The sequence below is a fragment of the Topomyia yanbarensis genome, chromosome 2 (assembly GCF_030247195.1).
Source record: "Topomyia yanbarensis strain Yona2022 chromosome 2, ASM3024719v1, whole genome shotgun sequence".
NCBI classification, from domain to species: domain Eukaryota; kingdom Metazoa; phylum Arthropoda; class Insecta; order Diptera; family Culicidae; genus Topomyia; species Topomyia yanbarensis.
Window position 1 is genome coordinate 173,776,314 of NC_080671.1, and position 22,023 is coordinate 173,798,336.

The 22,023-nt window shown below is 40.6% G+C and overlaps 1 protein-coding gene across 14 annotated transcripts in view; it reads left to right on the plus strand.

Annotated features, from left to right (window-relative positions):
* Window positions 1-22,023, plus strand: part of LOC131682154 (dual specificity tyrosine-phosphorylation-regulated kinase 2) — a 382,133-nt gene that overhangs the window by 282,408 nt on the left and 77,702 nt on the right. For all 14 annotated transcript variants that reach the window (XR_009304031.1, XR_009304030.1, XM_058963403.1 and 11 more), the window contains one exon: window positions 6,617-6,854. Coding sequence is in view for 12 of the 14 variants with exons in the window: in XM_058963403.1 (XP_058819386.1) it covers window positions 6,617-6,854 (238 nt within the window). In the remaining 2 variants the exon portion in view is untranslated. The remainder of the gene's footprint in view (window positions 1-6,616; window positions 6,855-22,023) is intronic.

A 22,023-nucleotide genomic window follows, 5' to 3' on the forward strand; every position in this document is an offset into this window, starting at 1 on the left:
ATACGAATTAAAACAGTTATCAGGATCCAAGATATCGATTCAGAGAGGAGAAAACGTTGCTTGTATTCTATGAAATAAACAATTTATCATTTGCAGATGAAACAATAAATTAAATTCAATTCAATACGACTTTTACTGGATGTATTGAATTGCACTATAATTTCCCCGACTCATTATCGGCGAAATGCGGTATAACTTTTGGAATGCGTTTTATAAAGCATGGTGTATATTCTCGAGTTGAATTTTCGATCGCTGGTATTTAGTATCGCACAACATGGTTTTGCGGATTCTCCATTTTGTTAAGATGATTTTCCAATAGAAAAAATAACTGTCGATTATTGGCAACCTTCTTCAAAAGTACACTGAGATAAATCCGTAGATTTCCGTAGAAAAAATTGCATTTCTGTAGATTTTATCTACGGATCCGTAGATCCGTAGAAAACCTCCAAATCCGTAGATCTACGGAGATTTCCGTAGATCTGACATCACTGACATTGACGGCGTCAACTGCAACAGTAGCTAACAAGCAATTACCGGTCTCAGGTGTGTATCCATTTTCTGCGAAGCGGGCAAGTGATCAGTTTACAATAAAACCAACCTTCTGATTGATAGGGCCTATCTCGTGCTACGGATTAATTATGCACCGCCGCCGGCCGCCGGCCGCCACCAGTATAACAGGTGTTGAATTACCAATGAAAATCGCTTTTTGCGGTAATTAATGTACCGACCTGCTGTCTTCTCTCTTTGTCTCATCGTTTATTTCTTTCCCATTGCATGCGCTTTTGCATTGCACACAGCACTTTGAGCTGCAAGGGGGAATCGAGCAAAAAAAAAGAGTTTACCGATTCTTGTTTTCTGTTGTTTTCAAAGCTGTTGCTAATAGGCTTGCACCTTGTCGTGTTGTACTTTTATCCACCGAAACCGTGCGTATTGATGCAACACCTAACATAAATAGTGCTACCACCCAGTTTCACTCGATATCGGATTCAGGGTCAACCTACTTTGATGCATAGCAAAACCTGGAGTTTGTGAAAAACGAGCGAGCTATTAAGGTTCAAGTTACCTTTTTTAAGCATGTGTTAGAATTGAACGCTTGGAAGTGTGCGTAGGAAAATTTGTGTTCAGCTTTGCCACCGGATTATCCATTTAAACCTTTTTAAAACTCTAAAAGAAGAATATCAGTCGATTTATTAGATCATCACGATTCAATTCATGCATAATACCTGCTGGAAAAACCATCGGCTTAGCTAAATGGTGCTTTTGAAAAAGTGGCTGTGGTTTTTTCATAGCGCAGTTGTGTTGCGTACCCCAGCTCGGTGTGGTAGTGTGATAAAAAATCACAGCCACTTTTTCAAAAGCACCATTTAGCTAAGCCGATGGTTTTTCCAGCAGGTATTTTGCATGAATTGAATCGTGATGATCTAATAAATCGACTGATATTCTTCTTTTAGAGTTTTGAAAAGGTTTAAATGGATAATCTGGTGCCAAAGCTGAACACAATTTTTCTTACGCATACTACCAAGCCTTGAGGTAACTTGAGCCTTAAGTATTAATAACGAGGGGGTTTCATTGTAGTGTGTGTGTAGAAGGTAGCTACCGGTAAGCAAATGTTATTCCACGTTTGATGTTTAATGTTTCCAATTCAAGTTCAAAGAGAATAAACAGCACATCGTTACCTACATACAGCAAACGTTCGAACAAACGACAGCGAAAGTGCTCGACTACTCGCGAATGTGACCAAGTATACGCCTGGATGTATATAATGCATTGTATTCACTGCTATAAAATCGGTGATAGGAAAGCGTCGGTCGCTATGTAGTAACTAGATGATATAACGTCATAGCGTGGATGCTATTGCGGAGAGCTTGACCGGAGATAGGTTGGTTATTGTCTAATAATGAAAAAAATATTAAAACAAAATGTTCACAATCTCCAACTTCCCCCATTTTTCGAGAAACGAAAATGTTTCCATTGAAATGCAAAAAAATATTTTCATCAAAAAAGGTTATTTTTCGAGAGCTACTTCAAAAGATATTAATAGCGAAGTGGGCGGAATCTATTATCGTCAAAATGAAGCGAAATTTGGCATCTGAGATTACTTTGATATTTGTCACAATATGATGGGAGGGGCCCATGAGATTTTAAAAATGTTTTTTTTTGCGTTTCTCTAATATCCACTAGATTGTAATTCAGTGGTCGACTATGGTGAACTGGCGTCGACTTTTGTCATAGACCAATTTCTGGTGCAATCATAGCAACTCTGTTGTGACGCTCGGTGTAGGCTGCGTTGGCTAGTACGCGCCAACCTCGTGTGGCGAATGACAGCCGGCATATATCCTTGAAGTCCTGGTGCCAAACACACCTCCTGCAATTTCTCGTCGGCATTATCCTGTTCTGGATGGATATCATGTCGGCCTTGATCGCTAAAGAGAGCTCGCCTCGTTTGACCTACAGGTTCGATGCAGCCTTGTCGACGTACGGCTGTCCTTATCGGTGGGGGTGGGCACAGTACACAGCTCTCTGCTTCCACTCTGCAATCTTCCCCTCCACAGTCTGCAGATTGCAGTTAAGGTCATGCTTCGCTTGCGCTAGATGAAGTGCCCTATAGTTACTTTCCACAGCACTCGCCGTCGTCGCACCTGCACTACGAAAAGTGCCTGGCTGTCGACTATTCCTTGTCCCATTTCATCCCGCGCCAATGTTAAACTCTTCAACGCCGACTGAAGATGGCGCATTCTTGCTCAGAGCCGTAGCAATCCTGTTTTGCGCGAGGGGGCAATTTTTTTATTAAACTTAACGTATATTTAAAGCAAGGGACTGGCAGAAAAATTATTTCTAATATTTAGAGCCACAGTACTCAAGACGATACTGACTCCTGCGGTAGAACACAAAGGGTTACGTCGTCAACAAAATCTATGCTTGCTCATATGACCTATTCCACGCGATTCACTCTTAGTCTTTAAGAAAAAGGAAAAAACAGAATCGTTGCCAGAAAACCCACCCCTCGGTCGACAGCTACTACGTGATTTGGTCTTCAATGTGGATGAAGCGTTTGCGCAATGTCGCGACACGGATCAAATGTCGCGCCCCAGGATCCTGAAGCTGCAGTATTTTTTTAAGTTGACCTGTGAACTTCAGGTCATGAATGGTAACGTGCTCCCAATTCACCTGGAATTTGTGCATAGCCTGGAAGTATTCTGTGCTGCAGTGGCAACCGTAAGATGTTTACAATACCGACTTACACCTAGAGGCGACCCGTCGCAACACCACCGGGAAAAGCAAATACCTCCAAGGTAACGGAGATTGGAGAGTCAGATCTCGAACAACTCTGTCGCTATCATTGCACCAACTGAGTTTCGCATGCTGGGAGCTCACCAGCCGACGAAAAAACACGACACACTAATACAGTAACGGAGTATCTTATCAAAATGTTGAAGGCGTTTCACTTCTATGACCAAATCAGCCACAAGAAGCCCAATTTTAGCGAAAGTCTACCGGATATCAGCGATATTATAGCTTTTGAACCAGTATTTGGGAGGTCCCCGTACAATATCGCGAAAGGCAACAGTGGCTTAGGCGCGAGGAGAAATGAGCAGGCGAAGAAATCGACGAGATGTCAGCTGTCTCTGTCGAAACCATGATGTACGCGAGGGTACGCAATATCATAGAAATTGGGCGTTACGCGAACCCCGTTTATCGCCGGATTTCATCACCCGTGGTACCACAATTCTCATTCCCAAGGACATACCAATTACCTGTTTAACAAGTCTGCACAAGATCATGAGCACCTTAATCACTACAGACGTAAGAGCCCACTATGAGTAGAATAGCATCCTGACAGAGGAGCAGAAGGGATGCAAGAAAAACACACAAGACTGAAAGGATCAAACCATCTTCGATGCAGTCATTGATGGGGAAGTAGTGTGTAACCAACGGAACCTTAGTATAGCCTATACCGATTACAAGAAGACATACAACTCCGTGCCGCACTCGCTCCTCATCAAGGTATTAAAGATCTATAAAGTTGATCCTGTAGTCTAAGGTTCCTACGACAGGTGATGGAGAGAGGAACGACAAAACTGCTCAGCTCAGAAGTGGGAAAGGCGTGTTGCGGTGTAGAATTCTTCGCATCTTGAAGGGGACCTTCCAAAACGATTCTTTTATCCCGCTCAGTAGGACACCTCAATGACTATCACCGCATGACTATCAGATAACGTATAGAGAAAGCTCACCGGAAGAGACGTCCCATACTTTCTACGTGGACGATATCAAGATCTATGCTGACTCGACAGAACGACTGGGTGTAGTCATCAAACTAGCCGAAAGAATTAATGGCTACATCGGCAGGGCGTTTGGCCTAGAGAATGCCGATCTGCTCGAGACTGCGAGATCGACAAAGGTGAGATGATTCGGGACACGATTCGCGGCGAATCATATCAATCCCCGGGATTCGCCACAGCAGCTCCCCGGGATTCGCCACATCGACATCAAGCCCAAGCTCCGCAATAACGTTCTTGAGCCAAGTGAACTGTATCTTAAAGTCTTTCCTGAACGCGAGGAATAAAGTCAGAGCAATCAATACGTATGCTGTTCCCATGTTAACCTACAGCTTCGGCGTCAACAAATAGAGTTGGTCAGTTCAGCTATGGAAAATCTCGAAAGAAAATGGAGAAAGGCGTTTAGAACCAGCGGGAATGCGCTATCCTCAGTTGACGCTGGAAAGATTCACATTGCTACGGGATGAAAGAGGACAAGAAATAGTCGACATCCAGGCAATATGTGTAGTGCAGGTGCTATGGCTGCGAGAATACTTTGTGGAAAATACCAACCGACATGGAGTATATCACGCAGTTTGTGCTGGGGACCGCAACTATAGCACAAGCGAACTACAATCTCAAATGCAATTTGTTGACTCCGGAGGAGAAGATTGCAGAGTGGAAGTAGATAGCTGTGCACGGCACCCATCCACAGCAGTTGGAGCAGCCGCACATCGACAAGACTGCATCTATTTTGTGAACAACTTGTGTTGTCATTCGGCCCCTCGTTATGCAATTTGCGATATTATAACAGATCGTCTAGGGGCGGTGTTTCATGAAGCGCGGCCATTTGCGGCGATGAAACTTTGGGTCGATACTAATTAACACAATATAAGCTATACAAATAAATCTCTTGCTTTTTATTTGATTAATCTTTAATTTCGTTCGGCACGAAACGCGTAGGGGGCAGAGCCCCCTCTTACCCCTTAGGTTGCTACGGCTCTGATTATTGCTTGTCTAAACGTCTTCCTCAATTTTATCTCTAGATCTTCCAGGTCAGTCCAGCTCCATTTGATGACGCCAAGACTATAGATAAACACGGGACAGCAAATGTGTTGATTGCTCTGACCATATTCACGCGTTCTGGAAAGACTTTGAGACACAGTTCACTGGACTCAAGAACTTACCTCGGAGCTTACGCTTGATGTCGTTAGGGTGAATCCGGAATCTCATATAATTATACGACTCGCTACAAACCATGCTCCGAATCATTTCGCCTTCGTTGGTTTCGTAGCCACCAGTGTAGACCAATCGTCCTGATAGTAGTTGAAAAGATCGGCATTTCTCTGAGACAAGCTCCATGCCAATGTCGCCAATAATCCTTTTGGCTAGTTTGATGAATACACCAGTCGTTCTGTTGAGTCAGCATAAATATTGCCCATGTAGAAGGTATGGGTCACCTCTGTTAGCCATGCCATGCCGATTGGATGTCTTACTGAGAGGGTTCATCGCCAAACAACCATAGCAGGCTGAAGGAATCTGCTTGGAATATCTCCCTCAAGATGCGGAGTGTTCTGGACCGCAACACGTCTTCCTCACATCTGAGCTGCAGCGTTGTCGTCCAGCACCCCATTGTATGCCGCAAAAATCGCACGTCTACAGCATCAACTATGGTCATCTGCAATAGCTTGATGAGTAAGGAGTGTGACATGGAGTCGTATGCTTGCTTGTAATCAATATAGGCTATACTAAGGTTCTGTTGATTATGCACTGTTTGTCCAACAATGGCAGCATCGCTGATGGATTGATCTTTGCAGCCATGAGTGATTTTCTTGAATCCATTCTGCTCCAGTATGCTATTCAACTCACATTCATTTTTTGCAGGTGGGGGTACTTGGTAAATTGATTGTCTTTTACGCAGCTCATCTGGGTTAAATCGTTTGGTACATAGGGTTAGAGTTGTTTCAAAAGGTGATGTTTCTGATCCGAAAAAGAGGCGAATATTGTTTATTTGATTCATTCAGTTTTCAGTGACTATTTCAAGTCATCAAAACTGGTTCATTTTCGCATTAAATTGTTAAGTCCCTTTCGAAACATAACCCAGGATACAGTCTTGTTATAGGTTATACCAATCTATGGAAGTAAAACATATTCGGTAGACTGTGTAGTTTTATTGTATTAATTGTGTTTACTGTGCACTGATGGTCCAAATATTTAAGTAAAATTAGTTGGTACCCTGACTATTTCAAACAGACACAGCCACCCTATATGGATCATTTGTTGATGAAACTTAAAACACTGAATTTCAATTTACCAAATAACTACAATGAATCCCATTGTCCTTTATTTTTCCCAACCAGGTACAGCTAGACAACGACAAGTGTCGCCGCGAACGGGAAACACATTTGACCGGATCGCGTCTGGACCTCGCCAGTCTATGCGGCGGACCACGCAACACCTCCAGATCCGGCAGAACCAATATGGTCGATTCTCACGGAAACGCGCTGCCACCGCTCAGCCCGTCTAGCAACAATAATTCGTCCTCGTCGACGGCGGCCAGTGACATCGACCAGAAGCCGGTCCCGCTGACGCCGAGTGGTGAGTAATTGTATATTAAATAATAATTTCAGGTTGGGTTATTGTTCTACCCAGGATTTTTTTTATTGCTATAAACGAGGGGTGACAAATGACTACTCTGCTCACACAGTTTGCGGTTGTCATTTTAGGGGTTAGAACAGGAAACTCAACCAGTCACTCATACGAATACACAGGACTAACAGCAATAAACATTTCTAAATTACGGTCGATATCAAAGTAACGATAATAGATTACACCAACAATGGAAACGCTATCGCCAAATTGTTCTGCCCCCTAGATCCAATCCCCCCTCAATAAATCCAATTATGCGACCGTAGTATGCAGGCGGAAGGGTACATATTTTCCCGTCACATGGATCTGCCGTCAAACTAAATTGCGGCGAATAACAACTGTCCTCCTGACAACGTGGATTCGGGTTCCCCCTCGTTTGAATTGTTTAAAGTTTAACATGGCTTACAGGGATTCACATAGGGTTGTATTACTTTTGATGTGAGCAACCGCAAAGCTGCCAATATTTACCTTACCGACACCGACGACGAATGCGCCAGAATATGCCAGTTAAGTTGTAGGCGGAAGAAAATCCTGTTGGATCTTTATCCATTTTTAGTGGTGTAACATTTGCAACTAAAATTTTATTTTGGGCCACGTGAAGTGCTTCCGTCTATTCCTAGAAAGCTTTCGAATATACGGGGTTTGTGATCAGCCAAAAAAAACTTTCCCCAAGGATTATATGCTCTTTTTCTCTTGAAACAATAGAACTAATATACATAACACAAGGAAGTCAAAGTCGCACGTTGCATTGCAGTGTCATTCTGACAAGGTTTTTTATGCAACCAATGAATCTCGATGCGGTTGTTTTGTGGGGATGGCGCAACGTGAGCGCTGAATTGAACCCATGGATTTTGTATGGTTGGTTTGGCGGAGGACGCGGTGACAATTGACAATGCGGAAATCGGCAAAGGAATAATAATGAATGCTTTTCCAAAGAAGCGCTATAAGCTTGGCTTTGTTCTGTTTAAGACGTCAGAAGTAGTAACAAGAGTTGACGTAGATCAGTGTACGATGTATGCAACATCACGGGTTTCCTTTTATTATTGCACCGGTCAACAGTTGTGATCCTTGTGTATTTGGGGCTGATTTCTTATCCGTTAGCTTGAGTTATAAAATAATATTTGTTTCCGACTAATAAGGATTTTAAAATTTTAAGATCTATCATTTTTGCGATCGATTATATGCACAATTTCGTCAATTTATATTTATATATATATATATATATATATATATATATATATATATATATATATATATATATATATATATATATATATATATATATATATATATATATATATATATATATATATATATATATATATATATATATATATATATATATATATATATATATATATATATATATATATATATATAAATATAAATATATAAATATAAATACATTTTATTTTTCTGCGATAAGACAGTCACAATAGAGTCAACGATACACCACCTAGTAAGTTATATTATTATTAAAGTTATTTTTAAAAGCAATGACGCACGATTTAACCTCAATTTTTAACAGGTACTGCAGATAATATTAGTTGGTAATGGATCAAAAGCAATAATAGTTCTAGATTATGTACGATAAAAAGAAGTATTTAATTGAATTGCGGAGAGTATTTCTTGAAGTTGCACAATAGACCTTTCTCGTCCGACCTAACCTCCTTTTTTCTTATTTTTATTCAAAAGAATATACATTTTTAAGAATATTTCCGTTGAAATGAGACTTTTTAGAGCTATCGTGATTTTTTAATGATTTTTTTAAATTTGAAAAATGCAAGAATGTTGAGTATTTTTTTCACCTTTGCATAAATGGTGGGACTCAAAATGTGTGTTTGGGCAACACTGTTTTGTTTATTTTTGCTTGAGTTCCTGGCAACGCGGCAAATGAAGTGGTGAGTCGCGGTACAAAGTTCATTGGTTATGTAAACAAACTAAAGTGAACCTCTCGGTGGAGAACATTGCATGATAATGTTTAACCTCACTTTTTTGACAGTTCAGAGAGATTGTTTACATGGTCTTGGAAGTTTTGTTGATTCGATCACAGTATGAGAAACTTGGTTTGGTTCGCTGCCAAATATTAACACTTTCCAAACAAGCTCGCTCAGCTGTAATTTTTTATTTGCTGTCGGCATCATACATTGTTCCGTTAAATTTAACATTTTTACTTTTCTTGTACATGATTCATTGAAGAAGTAAGGAATTTCTAGCCAAACATTTGAAAAAGGCCTACTGCCAAATGCAAATAAATCGAATTTTCATGGTCTCTATTAAAATCCTGGGACAGAACCTGTGGATAGATGTTTTCTTTTTTTCTGTTCATTTTATCTCTCGTCTTGCATAGCCACTCTTTCTTCCTCACATATTTTAAATGGACTACATTTGACAGTTCCCTCTGACAGCATTTGACGGTTCCCTTTGGCTGCATTTGACAGCTCCCCCTGGCTGCAATTGGCATTAGGTTTTTCGTATCCACACGCCCCGTCTAAGTTAAAAACTATCTATCTGGCCATGTACATAAACATAACGCAACAATGGATTATGAAGAATTTTGATAATGATTTTATAACAAATTATAAAAGGGCCCGGCTGATATAAAAGTCCTAACTAGCAATACACTTATTATAAAATGATTATAAAGGATTATTGTAACTGATTCCAAAAGGATTATAAAGGCAGTGAAATACGTACTCAATGAATTAAGGGGAGTGTCTGATGTAAACAATATGAACAATTAAACTAAATAAAACAGTTTTAAATTTTTTAAATAGAATTATAATGAATTCGACCCAAACTTCTTTTGCCTTTTTCTCAAGGTTTAAGTTTGGCAGTTAGACCCTTTTCAAATGTTTCAAATGTTTGGGTAGAATCTAGATTATTTTATCGCTGTTGCGATCAATTTCATTTGATTTGTTTTGTTCACAATGTTAGTCGCAGAGCATTTTGGTGATCTATGGCAATTGATGACCTTTACACCCCATACTAGGACCGCTCCTGTTGCAGCTGTTTCGCCCCGTCCGGCACCGAGTCAACCGATGGTCCAGCCTGCGCCGCACCTGTCTGTCGCTATGTCAATGGCAGGGACTTGGATTAAAGACTAAAATGTCAGCTACGGCTGGTGGTGTTACTGCAATAGGTTTGCCTTCGGCCACGTTGGACATTCGGCTAACGGGAATATTCAGCGATTCCGATTCGAAGGAAGCAGCGCCAGTAGCAGACTGCTTCGGTTCAGCAATACGCTCCGGTATCGGGCGAAGCTAACACTCCGGCAGGACGAAGGTTTCAACGAGGGGCTCAGGCATAAGTAGTAGAGTCCTTGCACTTACTGCGTGTCGAGTGAACAATTCCGACGAAACTACTGCCGCTCTCGCCAAGTTTGAACACCGTAATAAGTGCGACATCAGCGGTATAGTGCCAGGAATAGTCGAGAAGAGTGCCAGGACTGACTTACCGAGAGCTACAAGATGAAATAGCAGGGCGTTTTTAAAGTGACCATAGTATAACCTAGAGGCTTTTGGGCAGATGATTTATTCAGCAGAATAAGATAGCAAAATTACCCAAAACATAAGAACGGGCTGCCGAAGTGAATCCACACACATCATCACCTACAGAGGCAAGCAATATTGAAACGCAGCGAAATTCCTCACAATGAATTGATCTCGTCAGATGAAATTCCAGGAAATACAATTTTCATAGCATAATTTATCCGACCGAAATTGTAGTCCTCAATTGAGAGACTGATAGAGTAGCAGCAGCTAGGAATTTTCTTTCGAAAGCTAGCAGCGATTTCGGTATCCTGCGCTAAGTAGAGAGTGTTAAGACAGATCTCCGAAGCATGCCTAGTTATTTCCTACCAATTTGAACAAGACAGCAGATGAAAGATAGCTTTATTGCGGTGCCAAAATGATGGCAACTCGGGATATAATATAAATTTACATATTTCTCCTCCCTGATATTCTTCCAGAATGTATAATGCTCTGCATTCTTATCACTCCTATCAAATCCTTCTAACTCCTTATCGTCAGTGCCGAGTACTGTTTTGCATTTGCCGGCTAAATCAACGACAATGTGATTATCGACGAAACTTTTGCTGTAATGGAACTTGAACACGATTAATAAATAATTGTTCCATTCGAAAGCGATAACCTTGTTGTCCTCATGTTTGCAGCTATCATACGCTGGCAGGCATTCTGACCAATGGAAACGTTCTTCGATATGGGCATTGAACGAACAAAATCATTTCAACAACTTATCATCGACCGAATTCGTTACCTATACAGTTCAGGTAAACTTCACCACCTAAAATGAGTAATCAATCGGATCATCTTGTTAGGACTTAACCCACGAGCAAACAAAGAAATCCTTATCCATCATCCAAAAAGCATTCGTTTAATAGCCCAATACTTGATCTTGCGATTCAGCATATGTCACCGGGTATTACATCCAGCGCCGATTGGTCAATGTATGAACAAAGAGCATCGAAATTATTCAAGTAATGTAAATTTTTAAAGTCCATGTAAACAAGTTTTAGGTAAACAAGCACACTGAACTGTAAGAAAAGTGAGGTTATACATTTTCATACAATGCTCTATGTTTTTGACAGGTATATGAATGAATCATTTCAGCATCAGTGATGCCAGGTCCATTTAAACAATAGCCTGCAGTAAAAATATAAAAGTCTGCAGATTGCTACAAAAATCTTCAATAAATTTGACATAGAAATGTAGTATGTATATATTTTAAATGATCAAAAATGTTGAAAGCAGGTGTATAAATTGGCTGGCATCGGCTTTGTTCTGCTAAATATTTGTAATCTGCAAAAGATCTGCAGTTTAAATGCAAAATCTGCATGTTTACTAATATATATGCAGATCTGGCATCCTTTTAGTATTCCCCACAGGAAATTCATCCAAATGGTGTAAAAATACGGGGAAGCAAGGCAAGATAGGTATTCAGAATATGGGGTTAAATGGGCAGCTTGCACTATTTTTGATTTTTTCAATAGTTAGAGGTACCAAATCATCGCGGCAATAGGCAGTAATGAATTCGGAATAAAAAGGGAAGCATCCTATCATATAAAAATTTTTGACGAGAAAGGTCTATTGTTTCATAGCCCTTTTTGTGGTATCCAACAGAGAAAACACATCGAAATGGTGAGTTAAACGAAAACGATTGTGTGAAAAAATCACCCCAGGGTCGGGATTCGAACCTGCAACTCTTGGGACTCCGGTCTAATGCACAAATCCTTATGCTATCCCGATCAAAAGGGCATAACTGATTTATAACAACTGGAGTAGTTCATTTCAAAAATATTTTCGAAGCAGAACCTGATATAAATTTAGCTGGTTAGTTGTTAAAACAACAAAAAAACGCTTTTAATCCACCTAACAGTGTGATGAGACATTTCTTATAACTCTCTTCGGATATTATATCGCTTTAGAACATTTAGAACTTGATGCTTCGCGATGTTTTTGATAACACATACTACATGGGATAGTGGCAGGACTCAGAGAATCGCTCAAATCAGCATAGGACAACATCAGTGCTAGAAATCTCAAAACAAATCAATGGGAAAGCGAAAAAATGGCCCATAAAATAGACATACAAACGAATTATTGCTAATGCTCTGTTAATAAAATATCTAAATACCTCAATCAATGCATTGTGGTGGGAAAACTGAATTTTCCTAAAGGGGTTATGTATATTGTACTGAGCCAAAAAAATCGAATTTTTTTTGAATCGATCTGAAGTTTATACTTTACTCAAATTTCCAACGCGACTGAGAACTAAGAAATCAACGCTTTTTCTTGAAAAGGGCGATACTAGCAGTGATACCATTCAAAGAAAATCAACAGTGAATATTTCCAGACTTGGTTTTATTTCCTATTTAAGAACTATTGTGTTTTTTACATCCTAGATTGCATGATTCAGTGATCGAAACCCAAAACTTCATGAAGTATTTGAAATTATTAAATCAAAATTTGTGTTTGCTATTGAAATTGACAAAATGATAGTATATATAGTATATAGCCCCTTTGGCGATTGTTTACTTTTTCGGTCCCACCTATCAGCATTGAAGTATCGCCCTTACGTTTTTTTACAATACCAATTTTACAATTGGTGGGGGTTTGGTGGAAATCAATCTTACTGTCCAAACGGCATAATTCGGAAACCGTAATTCTTGAAGTTTTAAAATTATGCAGAATTAATTTTTCAGAAAATAGTAACAGAGTTCGTGTCTTTAGCGAATTTGTTGAGACTTTATTGTAGTCATAAATATTAACCTGAGAAAATTCACCATAAATACTTCTTGGACGATATACCGTCAAAATTATTTTATCAAATGATGCGCTGTTAATGTACCTTTCATTTGAGACTAACTTTGTGCAAATCGGTCCAGCCATCTCTGAGAAACCGGTCAGTGGGATCGGACAATCTACCCTCACGGTACCGTGCTCCACGGTGTGATGGTATTACTTGCCTCTCGTTTCGGGGAATTCAAATACAACCTGGATTGCCTAGTGCTGCCAAAGCTTACCGTCTCGCTGCCCAGCCAACATATTGACGTTTCGCGTTGGAGAATTCCACGTAATCTCCCGCTCGCCGGTCCGCATTTCAACGTCAGCCAAGGGATTGACATCATTATTGGTGATGAACTGTTCTTCAATTTACTTGAAAATCAGCAACTTCCGTTAGCGGCTGGGTACCCGATTCTACAAAAGACTGTGCTAGGATACATCGTCTGTGGACAAGTTGCCGAGTCAGTCTCGGAATAAACCATCATTCAATGCAGTCATGTCTGCGCCGAAGATCCGCTCGATTCTCAGCTCGAGCGTTTCTGAGAGAGCGAAAACTTCGATGATGGTAAGGCTTTCACTTCTGATGAACAATTCTGTGAAGATCATTTCACCGATACCGTGTCTCGTGATCAAGAAGGACAGTATGTGGTTCGTCTTCCGATGCGGCAGGAGATGCTTTCTATGCTGGGAGGCTCGTACACACCCGCATTACGGCGAGTTTTGTCGATGGAGAAGAAGCTTCTTGCCGATGAAGGTCTTCGCCAAGAATATAAACGGTTCATGCAAGAATTCGACAGGTTGGGCCATATGGAGGTGTTGCCGCGCACGTCGTGTAGCCTACAGATTTTCCTACCCCACCATGCCGTCCACCATCCAGAAAGCTCAATCACAAAGATTCGAGTAGTGTTCGATGGATCTTCGCGTGGATCAACCCAGCTTTCATCGATGTTCTCTATGCGGGACCAACAGTACAGCCTGCCCTGCACTCCGCTGTCATCAATTTTCGGCTCCCAAGTTTCGCCATTACCACCGATGTGGAGAAGATGTTCAGACAGATTTTCGTTCACCCCTAGGATGGTCGCTACCAACTAATTATATGGCGGAATGATCCATCAGAACCCATTCGAACGTACTAGTTGCGAACCGTTACTTACGGTCTAGCTAATTCACCGTACCATCCTACTTGAAGACGAACGTTTCCCACTAGCATGTGGTGGGAGAAATATCGCACGGATATTCATCATCTCCAATCGGTAGAAATCCCTCGAAGAGAGCTTGCCAATGCCATTCGTCAATACTCTCGGCACTGTATTTGTGACGCATCTAAGCGAGGCTATCGACGTAATGTCTACGTAATCTCGCCAGATGATACCGGTATTCTTCACTCCCGACTGCTCACATCGAAATCTCGTGTCGCTCCATTGCGAGGACAGACGATTGCAAGATTGGAGCTCAGCGCCGCGCTCTTGGGAAGCTAGTTGATGGACAACCTACAAAGAACGACCGAATTCAAGGGTCCAGTTACATTCTGGACAGATTCAACGATAGTGTTTCACTGAACCCCGCGGAGAGGATTTATTGGAGCTCACTTCCCAGTGATCTGTTGGACGACAAATTGTGATGACATGGGCCGATTTTCGTCACGACTCCCGTTGAGCAATGGCCACAGTGCGTGGTTTCGCTGCCGGATAACCACGTTATTCAAGAAGAATCTCGAACCGTCGTTGCTCTTCATGTCAGCCACGCTGATTCAACATTCTGCGACAGATTTTCGGATCTCGCCAAGTTGATTCGGGCTGTAGCCTACTGTTACCGTTTCTATAACAACTGCAAATTACCGACCAGTGAGAGGGTCAGTGGACCTTTGGCTTCTAGCAACTGCCAGTTCGCTCTGATGCCCAGTTTACATTATGTAGCGTTGAAATTAGTGCTGGTTGCCATCTGCTGATGCCAGCATACTGGCAACTAGCATGCTACCAGCATAATGTAAACGAATGCCATCTGCTGGTGCCAGCTGCTGGCAAGCGTTTACATTATGCTGGTAGCGTGCTGATTGCCAGCATGATGGTACCAGCAGATGGCAACCAGTACTAATGCCAACCCTGCATGAAGATACTCGTTCGCCTAGCACAGGCTACCGCATTCATAGCTGAAGTGCGATTGTATCAAAACAGCCAACGATGTGTAGTGCACTCGAAGGAGCTTGGCTCGAAATCACTCCTTAGAAACTTGAACTGTTTGATGGACGAGTTCGGTCTGCTTAGATTGGACGGTCGACTGAGATACAAAAATGCACCCTTTGACACTCGCTTTCCGATGATACTCCCAGCGGACCACAAGCTTACCTGGTTGACTGCTCGATCACTCCACGTTCAGACACTGCATGCTGCTCCTACGCTTCTACTCGCTACTATTCGCCAACGGTTCTAGCCGCTCCGGGGCTGTAATCTCGCTCACAGGGTGGTACGCAATTGTATCACTTGTTACCGGTGCAATCCTCGATGTAGCAACCAGGAAATGGCACCACTTCCATCAGTACGTGTTACACCTGCTCGAGCATTCGCATACTCTGGGATGGATTACTGTGGGTCGTGTCTCGTTCATCCGTTAGTTGGAAGAAGAGCATCGGTGAAGGTATATGTCGCGCTTTTCGTGTGTCTAATGGTGAAGGTCGTACATCTCGAGGTCGTCGCAGAACTAACGTCGGTCGGGATTATTAACGCCGTGTAACTCTTCGTGCCACGCCGCGGCCAAGTGTTCGAATTATACTGCGTTAATGCGATTGCTTTCGTCTAGGTAGATCGCAAGTTGAAGGCTGTGCGTTGCGAACTGTGGGCTATGGTCCTTCAAGTGCCACTTTCGCCGCATAATGGGCTGTAAGGCGTTCAACATGGACCAACTGCTAAACGTCGTAGCCAAAATCGAATCCGTTCTCAACTCCCGTCCCTAAGTTTCACTGTCCGACTCCCCACACGACACACCCGCTCTGACCACTCTTTTCTATTCCAGAGCCAGACCTCTGCGACTTGTACACCAAACGCCTGTCATGTTTGCAGGATATGAAACGATCCGTGCAGGATCTATGGCGACGGTGGTCTAGGGACTACTTGAGCCAGTTGCAGCAACGTTCAAAATGGAAGCAAGAAACTGCAGACGTGCAGGTGGATCAACTGGTACTGATGAAGCAGGACAACACCCCCTCCCCACAGTGGCCTTTAGGTCGTATCACCGAAACGGTCGTCGGGCCAGACGGTCATGTTCGCGTGGTGGTCGTGAAAACGGCTGCAGGAACGTACAAGCGGGCAGTCACCGAAATCGTAGTGCTTCCCATCGACGAAGAGAACTCTCAGTTGGCAGTTTTCAGTGTATATTTTTTCATACAGGAGTATTCATTCCCTGTAATTCGATCTCGGATAAAATACAGTAATCGAACAAAAAAAAAATAATGCATTAATGTTAAAACGTTTACGCCCTCTTAAAAAATTACTCTTGAGTCAAAATAAATTTATTGACTGTAGAAAATATTTAGTCTTCCATGACGGTGAAACGTGTATAGTTTTATCGGAATCTAAGATGGTAGGTCAAAATTTTAAATAATTTCGGACGGATCTTCAATTGGCTCACGAAGGGTACGAGGTGATAGGCCATAAAACCTTGTACCTGTACAATCATTTTCGATATTTACGAGAATCTTAATTCTACCGTATTTTAAGTTGTTCTTTTTTTTTCAACCACGTATTTTAAGTTGTTCTGCAAAACGAAACACAGTGGTTCTGCAAAACTGCATTGCAAAGATGATGATACTGAAGGTACAATACTTCCGCAAAACCTAAATTTTTTACTTCTCAAAAACTCGGTCGCATTGAACAAAATTGTAATTTCAATTTGGCAATTACAATAAAGCGGAAAGAAATAAGGATGTTGTGTCAAGGAACTATTATGCCAGACTTAAATGATCAAAACGGCTGTGTATATAACTTTTGAAAACAACACTTCTAAAATTTGATTCAAGTCCATAAAGTGTTATTTATGAGGACATCATTTCTAAGTATTTCTAATAACTATTGGAATGAACAAGGGTACATTTTAACTAGAATCATTTTAGGACCAGCAAGTTAAATAGAACGAAATGTCAATTAGTCTGCAACGATTGCGATTTAATCGGAGGTGTAGAATGATTTGTCTTGCCAAATAGCACATCCCGTCTGTATTACTAGAATTTTAATTTAGAATAGGAAATGAAAGCACTGATTGGGAATTAAAATTCCATTTCATTCCACAATAGACCGTGATCAGGGGTTTGTGGTAAAATCATTAACTCTGTATCCTGTGCTATAGATGAGGTGGATATACGTTAGAGGTGTTGTTACGGGCGCGCATTGTATGCGTAAATTTCCATACGTTTTCGGCACCTAGTACGCCAATGCGCGATATGCATCTAAATACTGTTGGCTATGCAAAGTCGCCTTTGGCACACTTTGTATCATAGCTCGAAAGTTTTGAAAAGAAAAACTTACTAGACAATCACACTACTGTCTAGACAATTTTGTCGCATTTCCTGACGCATTCGGCAAGGAAGGGCACAAACCTTACTACAAACCGGAAAAAACGCGGTTGCAGCGAAGAAATATATTTGTTCCGGATTCGTGGGGTTGAATTACCTACTAGATAAAAATTTAACCGAAACTCATACAAACACGGACTGTAAACGAATGGCTTTGACTCTTACACGAAGAAAGTTACAGATTAGACATTTACTGTAGGGTTGGGCATTTGGTACAACCAGAATGCTAGCTCCCAATTCTGACTTGGCTTGGAGGTTTCGCAATCCTCCTCAGAATACTGAAACGAATGTTCCCTTCGTTTCGCTCTTGTTCGATTGAGTTACTTGCTGTCGTTGTTTCCGCGATATGTACGGAATTGCTTCTTCATTTGGTTTTTATTCCTATTTTGTTGTCAATTCAATTCAATTATTTTTATCGGTTCGAATTTGGTTAGCTTCGTGCATAATAGGCAAAATTCCGCGTTCGATTTTGCCGGTACCAAAACAAGAAATAAACGAACATATTGCGTGCCAATGTCATTTTTCCATATCGTCTTTTGGTAACTTACCGATTTTCCATAAGCGACTCAACCATATTTACATCGACATCGTTGTGATGGTGATGGTATTGCATTTTTGTTGTTTCTACTGAATACACTGCCCATTAAAGCATAAGAGTCCCATATGGATTTTTGTCGAAAAGGTTATCTGTTGGATTGCATTCTGTATCACCACTGAATAACAATGCATTCTATCCATAAGGCTCAATGAAAATAAAAATCTCGAACAGCGTGTTTCTCGGTTTGCTGTTTTTCAATATGGGACTCTTATGCTTTAATGGGTAGTACAGGTGGACAGGAATCCCAGCAAGAATCGCTTTGATTTCATGTTTGAATGGGACATGTTCCTGATGGAGCCAAAAAACATCAATCCGACTCCATCGACCACGGCTCGTCGTCGTCGTTGTTGTCAAAATGGATGGACATATCACGATTCACTGACGTCGAAAGCGAAAGTACATACAGACACATACTCGCTACACCTGTACTGGGAAATGGTAACACGCGATTAGTTTCCGTGCAGCAAGGATGGATGATTTTGCTTGAAGGGAAAAGTCCCAGTCCTGGTGAAAAAAAAAATGTTGAAGCACTTGATATGATTCGTTTAGTGCATTAAGAAAATTGGAGACGGCGGCCAGACGAGTAGGGTTTATTCACATAAAACCACACAGGGGCGTCGATGTAAGTATTAATATTAATTTTATGATGTCTCGTAATTGATGTTAACTGTTGGGAGTACTGTAGCAATTACGCAGATGACTGATCAAAAATTCTGGCGGCTACTAAAAGCATTTTCGTCACGATAGGCGTATCATAAAAAAGTGGCATTTTATGGAAGAGGAGGAAGGAAAATTAATCTTGCACAACCGCGTGAAATACCGGATACTGGATTAAGCATCCTTGCATTATCGAGCCTTTTGTGCAACGTTCAAATTTTCAAATTTCCAATTTTCTTTAAGTTACGTTTTATTCCTAATTGCTTAATACTTTTCAACTTGCCGGAATTGATATCCTTGCTAACATAATACTTTTCATTGTCACGATCATAGGCGGCTCCAGTCCGCTGACAAATGGGGGTTGCACGCTATTCTGATGAAAAATATCATGTTCATGATTTAGAAAACTATATTTCGTATTTTACTGAACAGCTTCCCTAGCAAGTTTCATATGTAGAAAGCTATTCTTGATTCTTGATGCCACTAATACTGCGTGGTGAAATGTTTTCTGTCATTCGACTTAATCGATTTGAATATTTCAATATATCGATCCTACATTTCCAAAGCAAATAACAGACAGCAATGAACAAATATAGCAGTTGCAGATTCAAAACATCAGAAGAAACCAATTTATACCATACACCACGTATCAATACAACACCTTGAAGGACAGCGTAAACAGTAATGTCCCCATTTCGTCGCTGTTGTGCTATCTTATGACAAGCGCCATTTTTCACATTTCGAGAAAAACGATTTTTAAAGTTTGAGATTGAATATCTTGCAATTGGTAAATAGTAGAAACAATTCAGAGAATACAATTGATGCTTCTGTCTATTCTGTATTAATCTCTCAAATATTATGAAGATCGGTTGACTATATTACGAGTTTTTGCTAAACATGTAAACAAAAGTCGCACTCATACGTGTCATAGGTGTGTATTGATGACGAAATTTGTATGGCGTGTCATAATCGTGCTTGGAAAATTTTCCATAGAAAAAAATCATCACTTATTAACTTTTATTTATATCTTTGGTTTTATTTGGTCTATAAACAATCGGTGAGATGCACTTTAAAGGAAATGAGTCAGGGAAACTAGAAAAAATAATGATTTTTGGATACAGTGTTGCCAAATATGCTATATTTCCAGTTTAAAACTAAAATTACTTTTTTCTCACATTTCGTGTATTTTTATTTTGAAAATGATTCTGCCATTGTGTTTCTCAGACATTTTTACATAGAAAAACATGTAATCCATCAAGATAACTTGTGCCAATGCCCAGACACAGCCATTTTAAGCAAATATCACAGAATTTCTCAGCACGTTTCTCGCTATATCTCAGTAACCAAGTAGTATGTCAAAATTCCGAAAACGTCATTTTGTAGAGATTTTTTAGACCAACAATATGGCATATTTAACTCAGTTTACCCCAAAATGGCATTTGTCATAAGATAGTACAACAGCGAAAATTTGTCTTCCTTGCTGGATAGATGATTTGTTGCGAAAATGAAAAAAAGCATGGAGGCTATATTGCCACGCAAAAGTCTGACACAAAAATGAGAACTCAATCAATCAGTAAAATATCATAAATACTTTTCGACTGTTTACTCAGTTAGTTCTAAATACGGCATAACGATATCTATATTGATTTTGTTTCGAACTGAACAATATCGACTAGGATTTCTTCAACCTGGTATTTTTAGACGAAGTATCTTTCGATAATCGAGGTATGTTGCGTTCCCGAGGCTATGCTACCAAAGGTAAAAGGCTTGTTTGTAAGGAAGTATTTATACGCAAAGCTAGCCTCTGCATGATAGCACAAACCGGAATGCTTGAATGTTGTTTTACAGAAGGCACTTTCGCCAGACTGATATTCTTCCAACATTGCAAACAGTTTGCTCTGAATAATAGACTCCTGGAAACTTACCCTGGCAGAGGCGGATCAAGAAAAAATTTCGGGAGGGGTCCGAAATTTCGATTTTAAAGTGAACAATTTGCAATACGTAATAAACTTATTTAATGAATAACAGTATAGTTGGTCAAATTTGGTTTGGAATGATTTTGACTTTGAAACTAATACCAAAATTGAAACTCATTTAGAATTTCTCAACAAGTAAAATTATTTCGGAGGGGTCCGGACCCCCAGGACCCTCGCCCTGGATCCGCCACTGTACCCTGGTTATCACTATATATGGATTATGGACGGTGCACAAATACACTGCGACGATATCATTGTGTCGCACGTTTGTTCACTGGGTGTATTTATGATTTTCTTACCTGCACACTCTCCTTTCTATAACCCAATATAAATTGTATTTGGACTAACCAAAAAGAAGAATGCAACACTATTACAGATAAAATATAAGATATAAAAATGTTTGTCGCATGAATTATGAACTCATATGCTAATTTTAACATGGCGAATCTATTCAAGAAATGCGGTTATAGAAGTGGTGGAAAATTTGAGGCAGTAACTGCAGCCCCAGAAGAATTAGTCGACTTAACTTCCTGATACAAATATTGAATAAAATTGTACTTTACATTATTCATACAGTTTATAATGCAAATAATGAATATAAGTGATGCCACACTTCAATCCAATATTACTGATGATCCACATCATCAACGTCCGAAATCTCCAAGCTTAAAACTTTCCCCTCCAGATCCTCTTTAACATTCACAGAAGTTTCCATGGCACTGATGAGTGATTCACTTAATCTGTCTCGAATTTCTAGAGCTTCTAGATGTTGCTTTAGCATCTTCACAGTTGCACCAACGCTTTCATTCAAGAATATCATACACTTGGCGAAGAGCAGCGATTTCCTCGTGAAAACTATTGTTGATACAGTGCGCTACATTCAATTCCCGTCGTATTGTTTCCACGTGAGCTCCTTCATTGGTTCTAAACAAATGAGCCAGGTGCTGGGGACAATGATTCTTTTTAGCTTCCCTTAGATGGGTGGGAGCGTTAAAAATAGTGTTAGCCCAGAAAGACC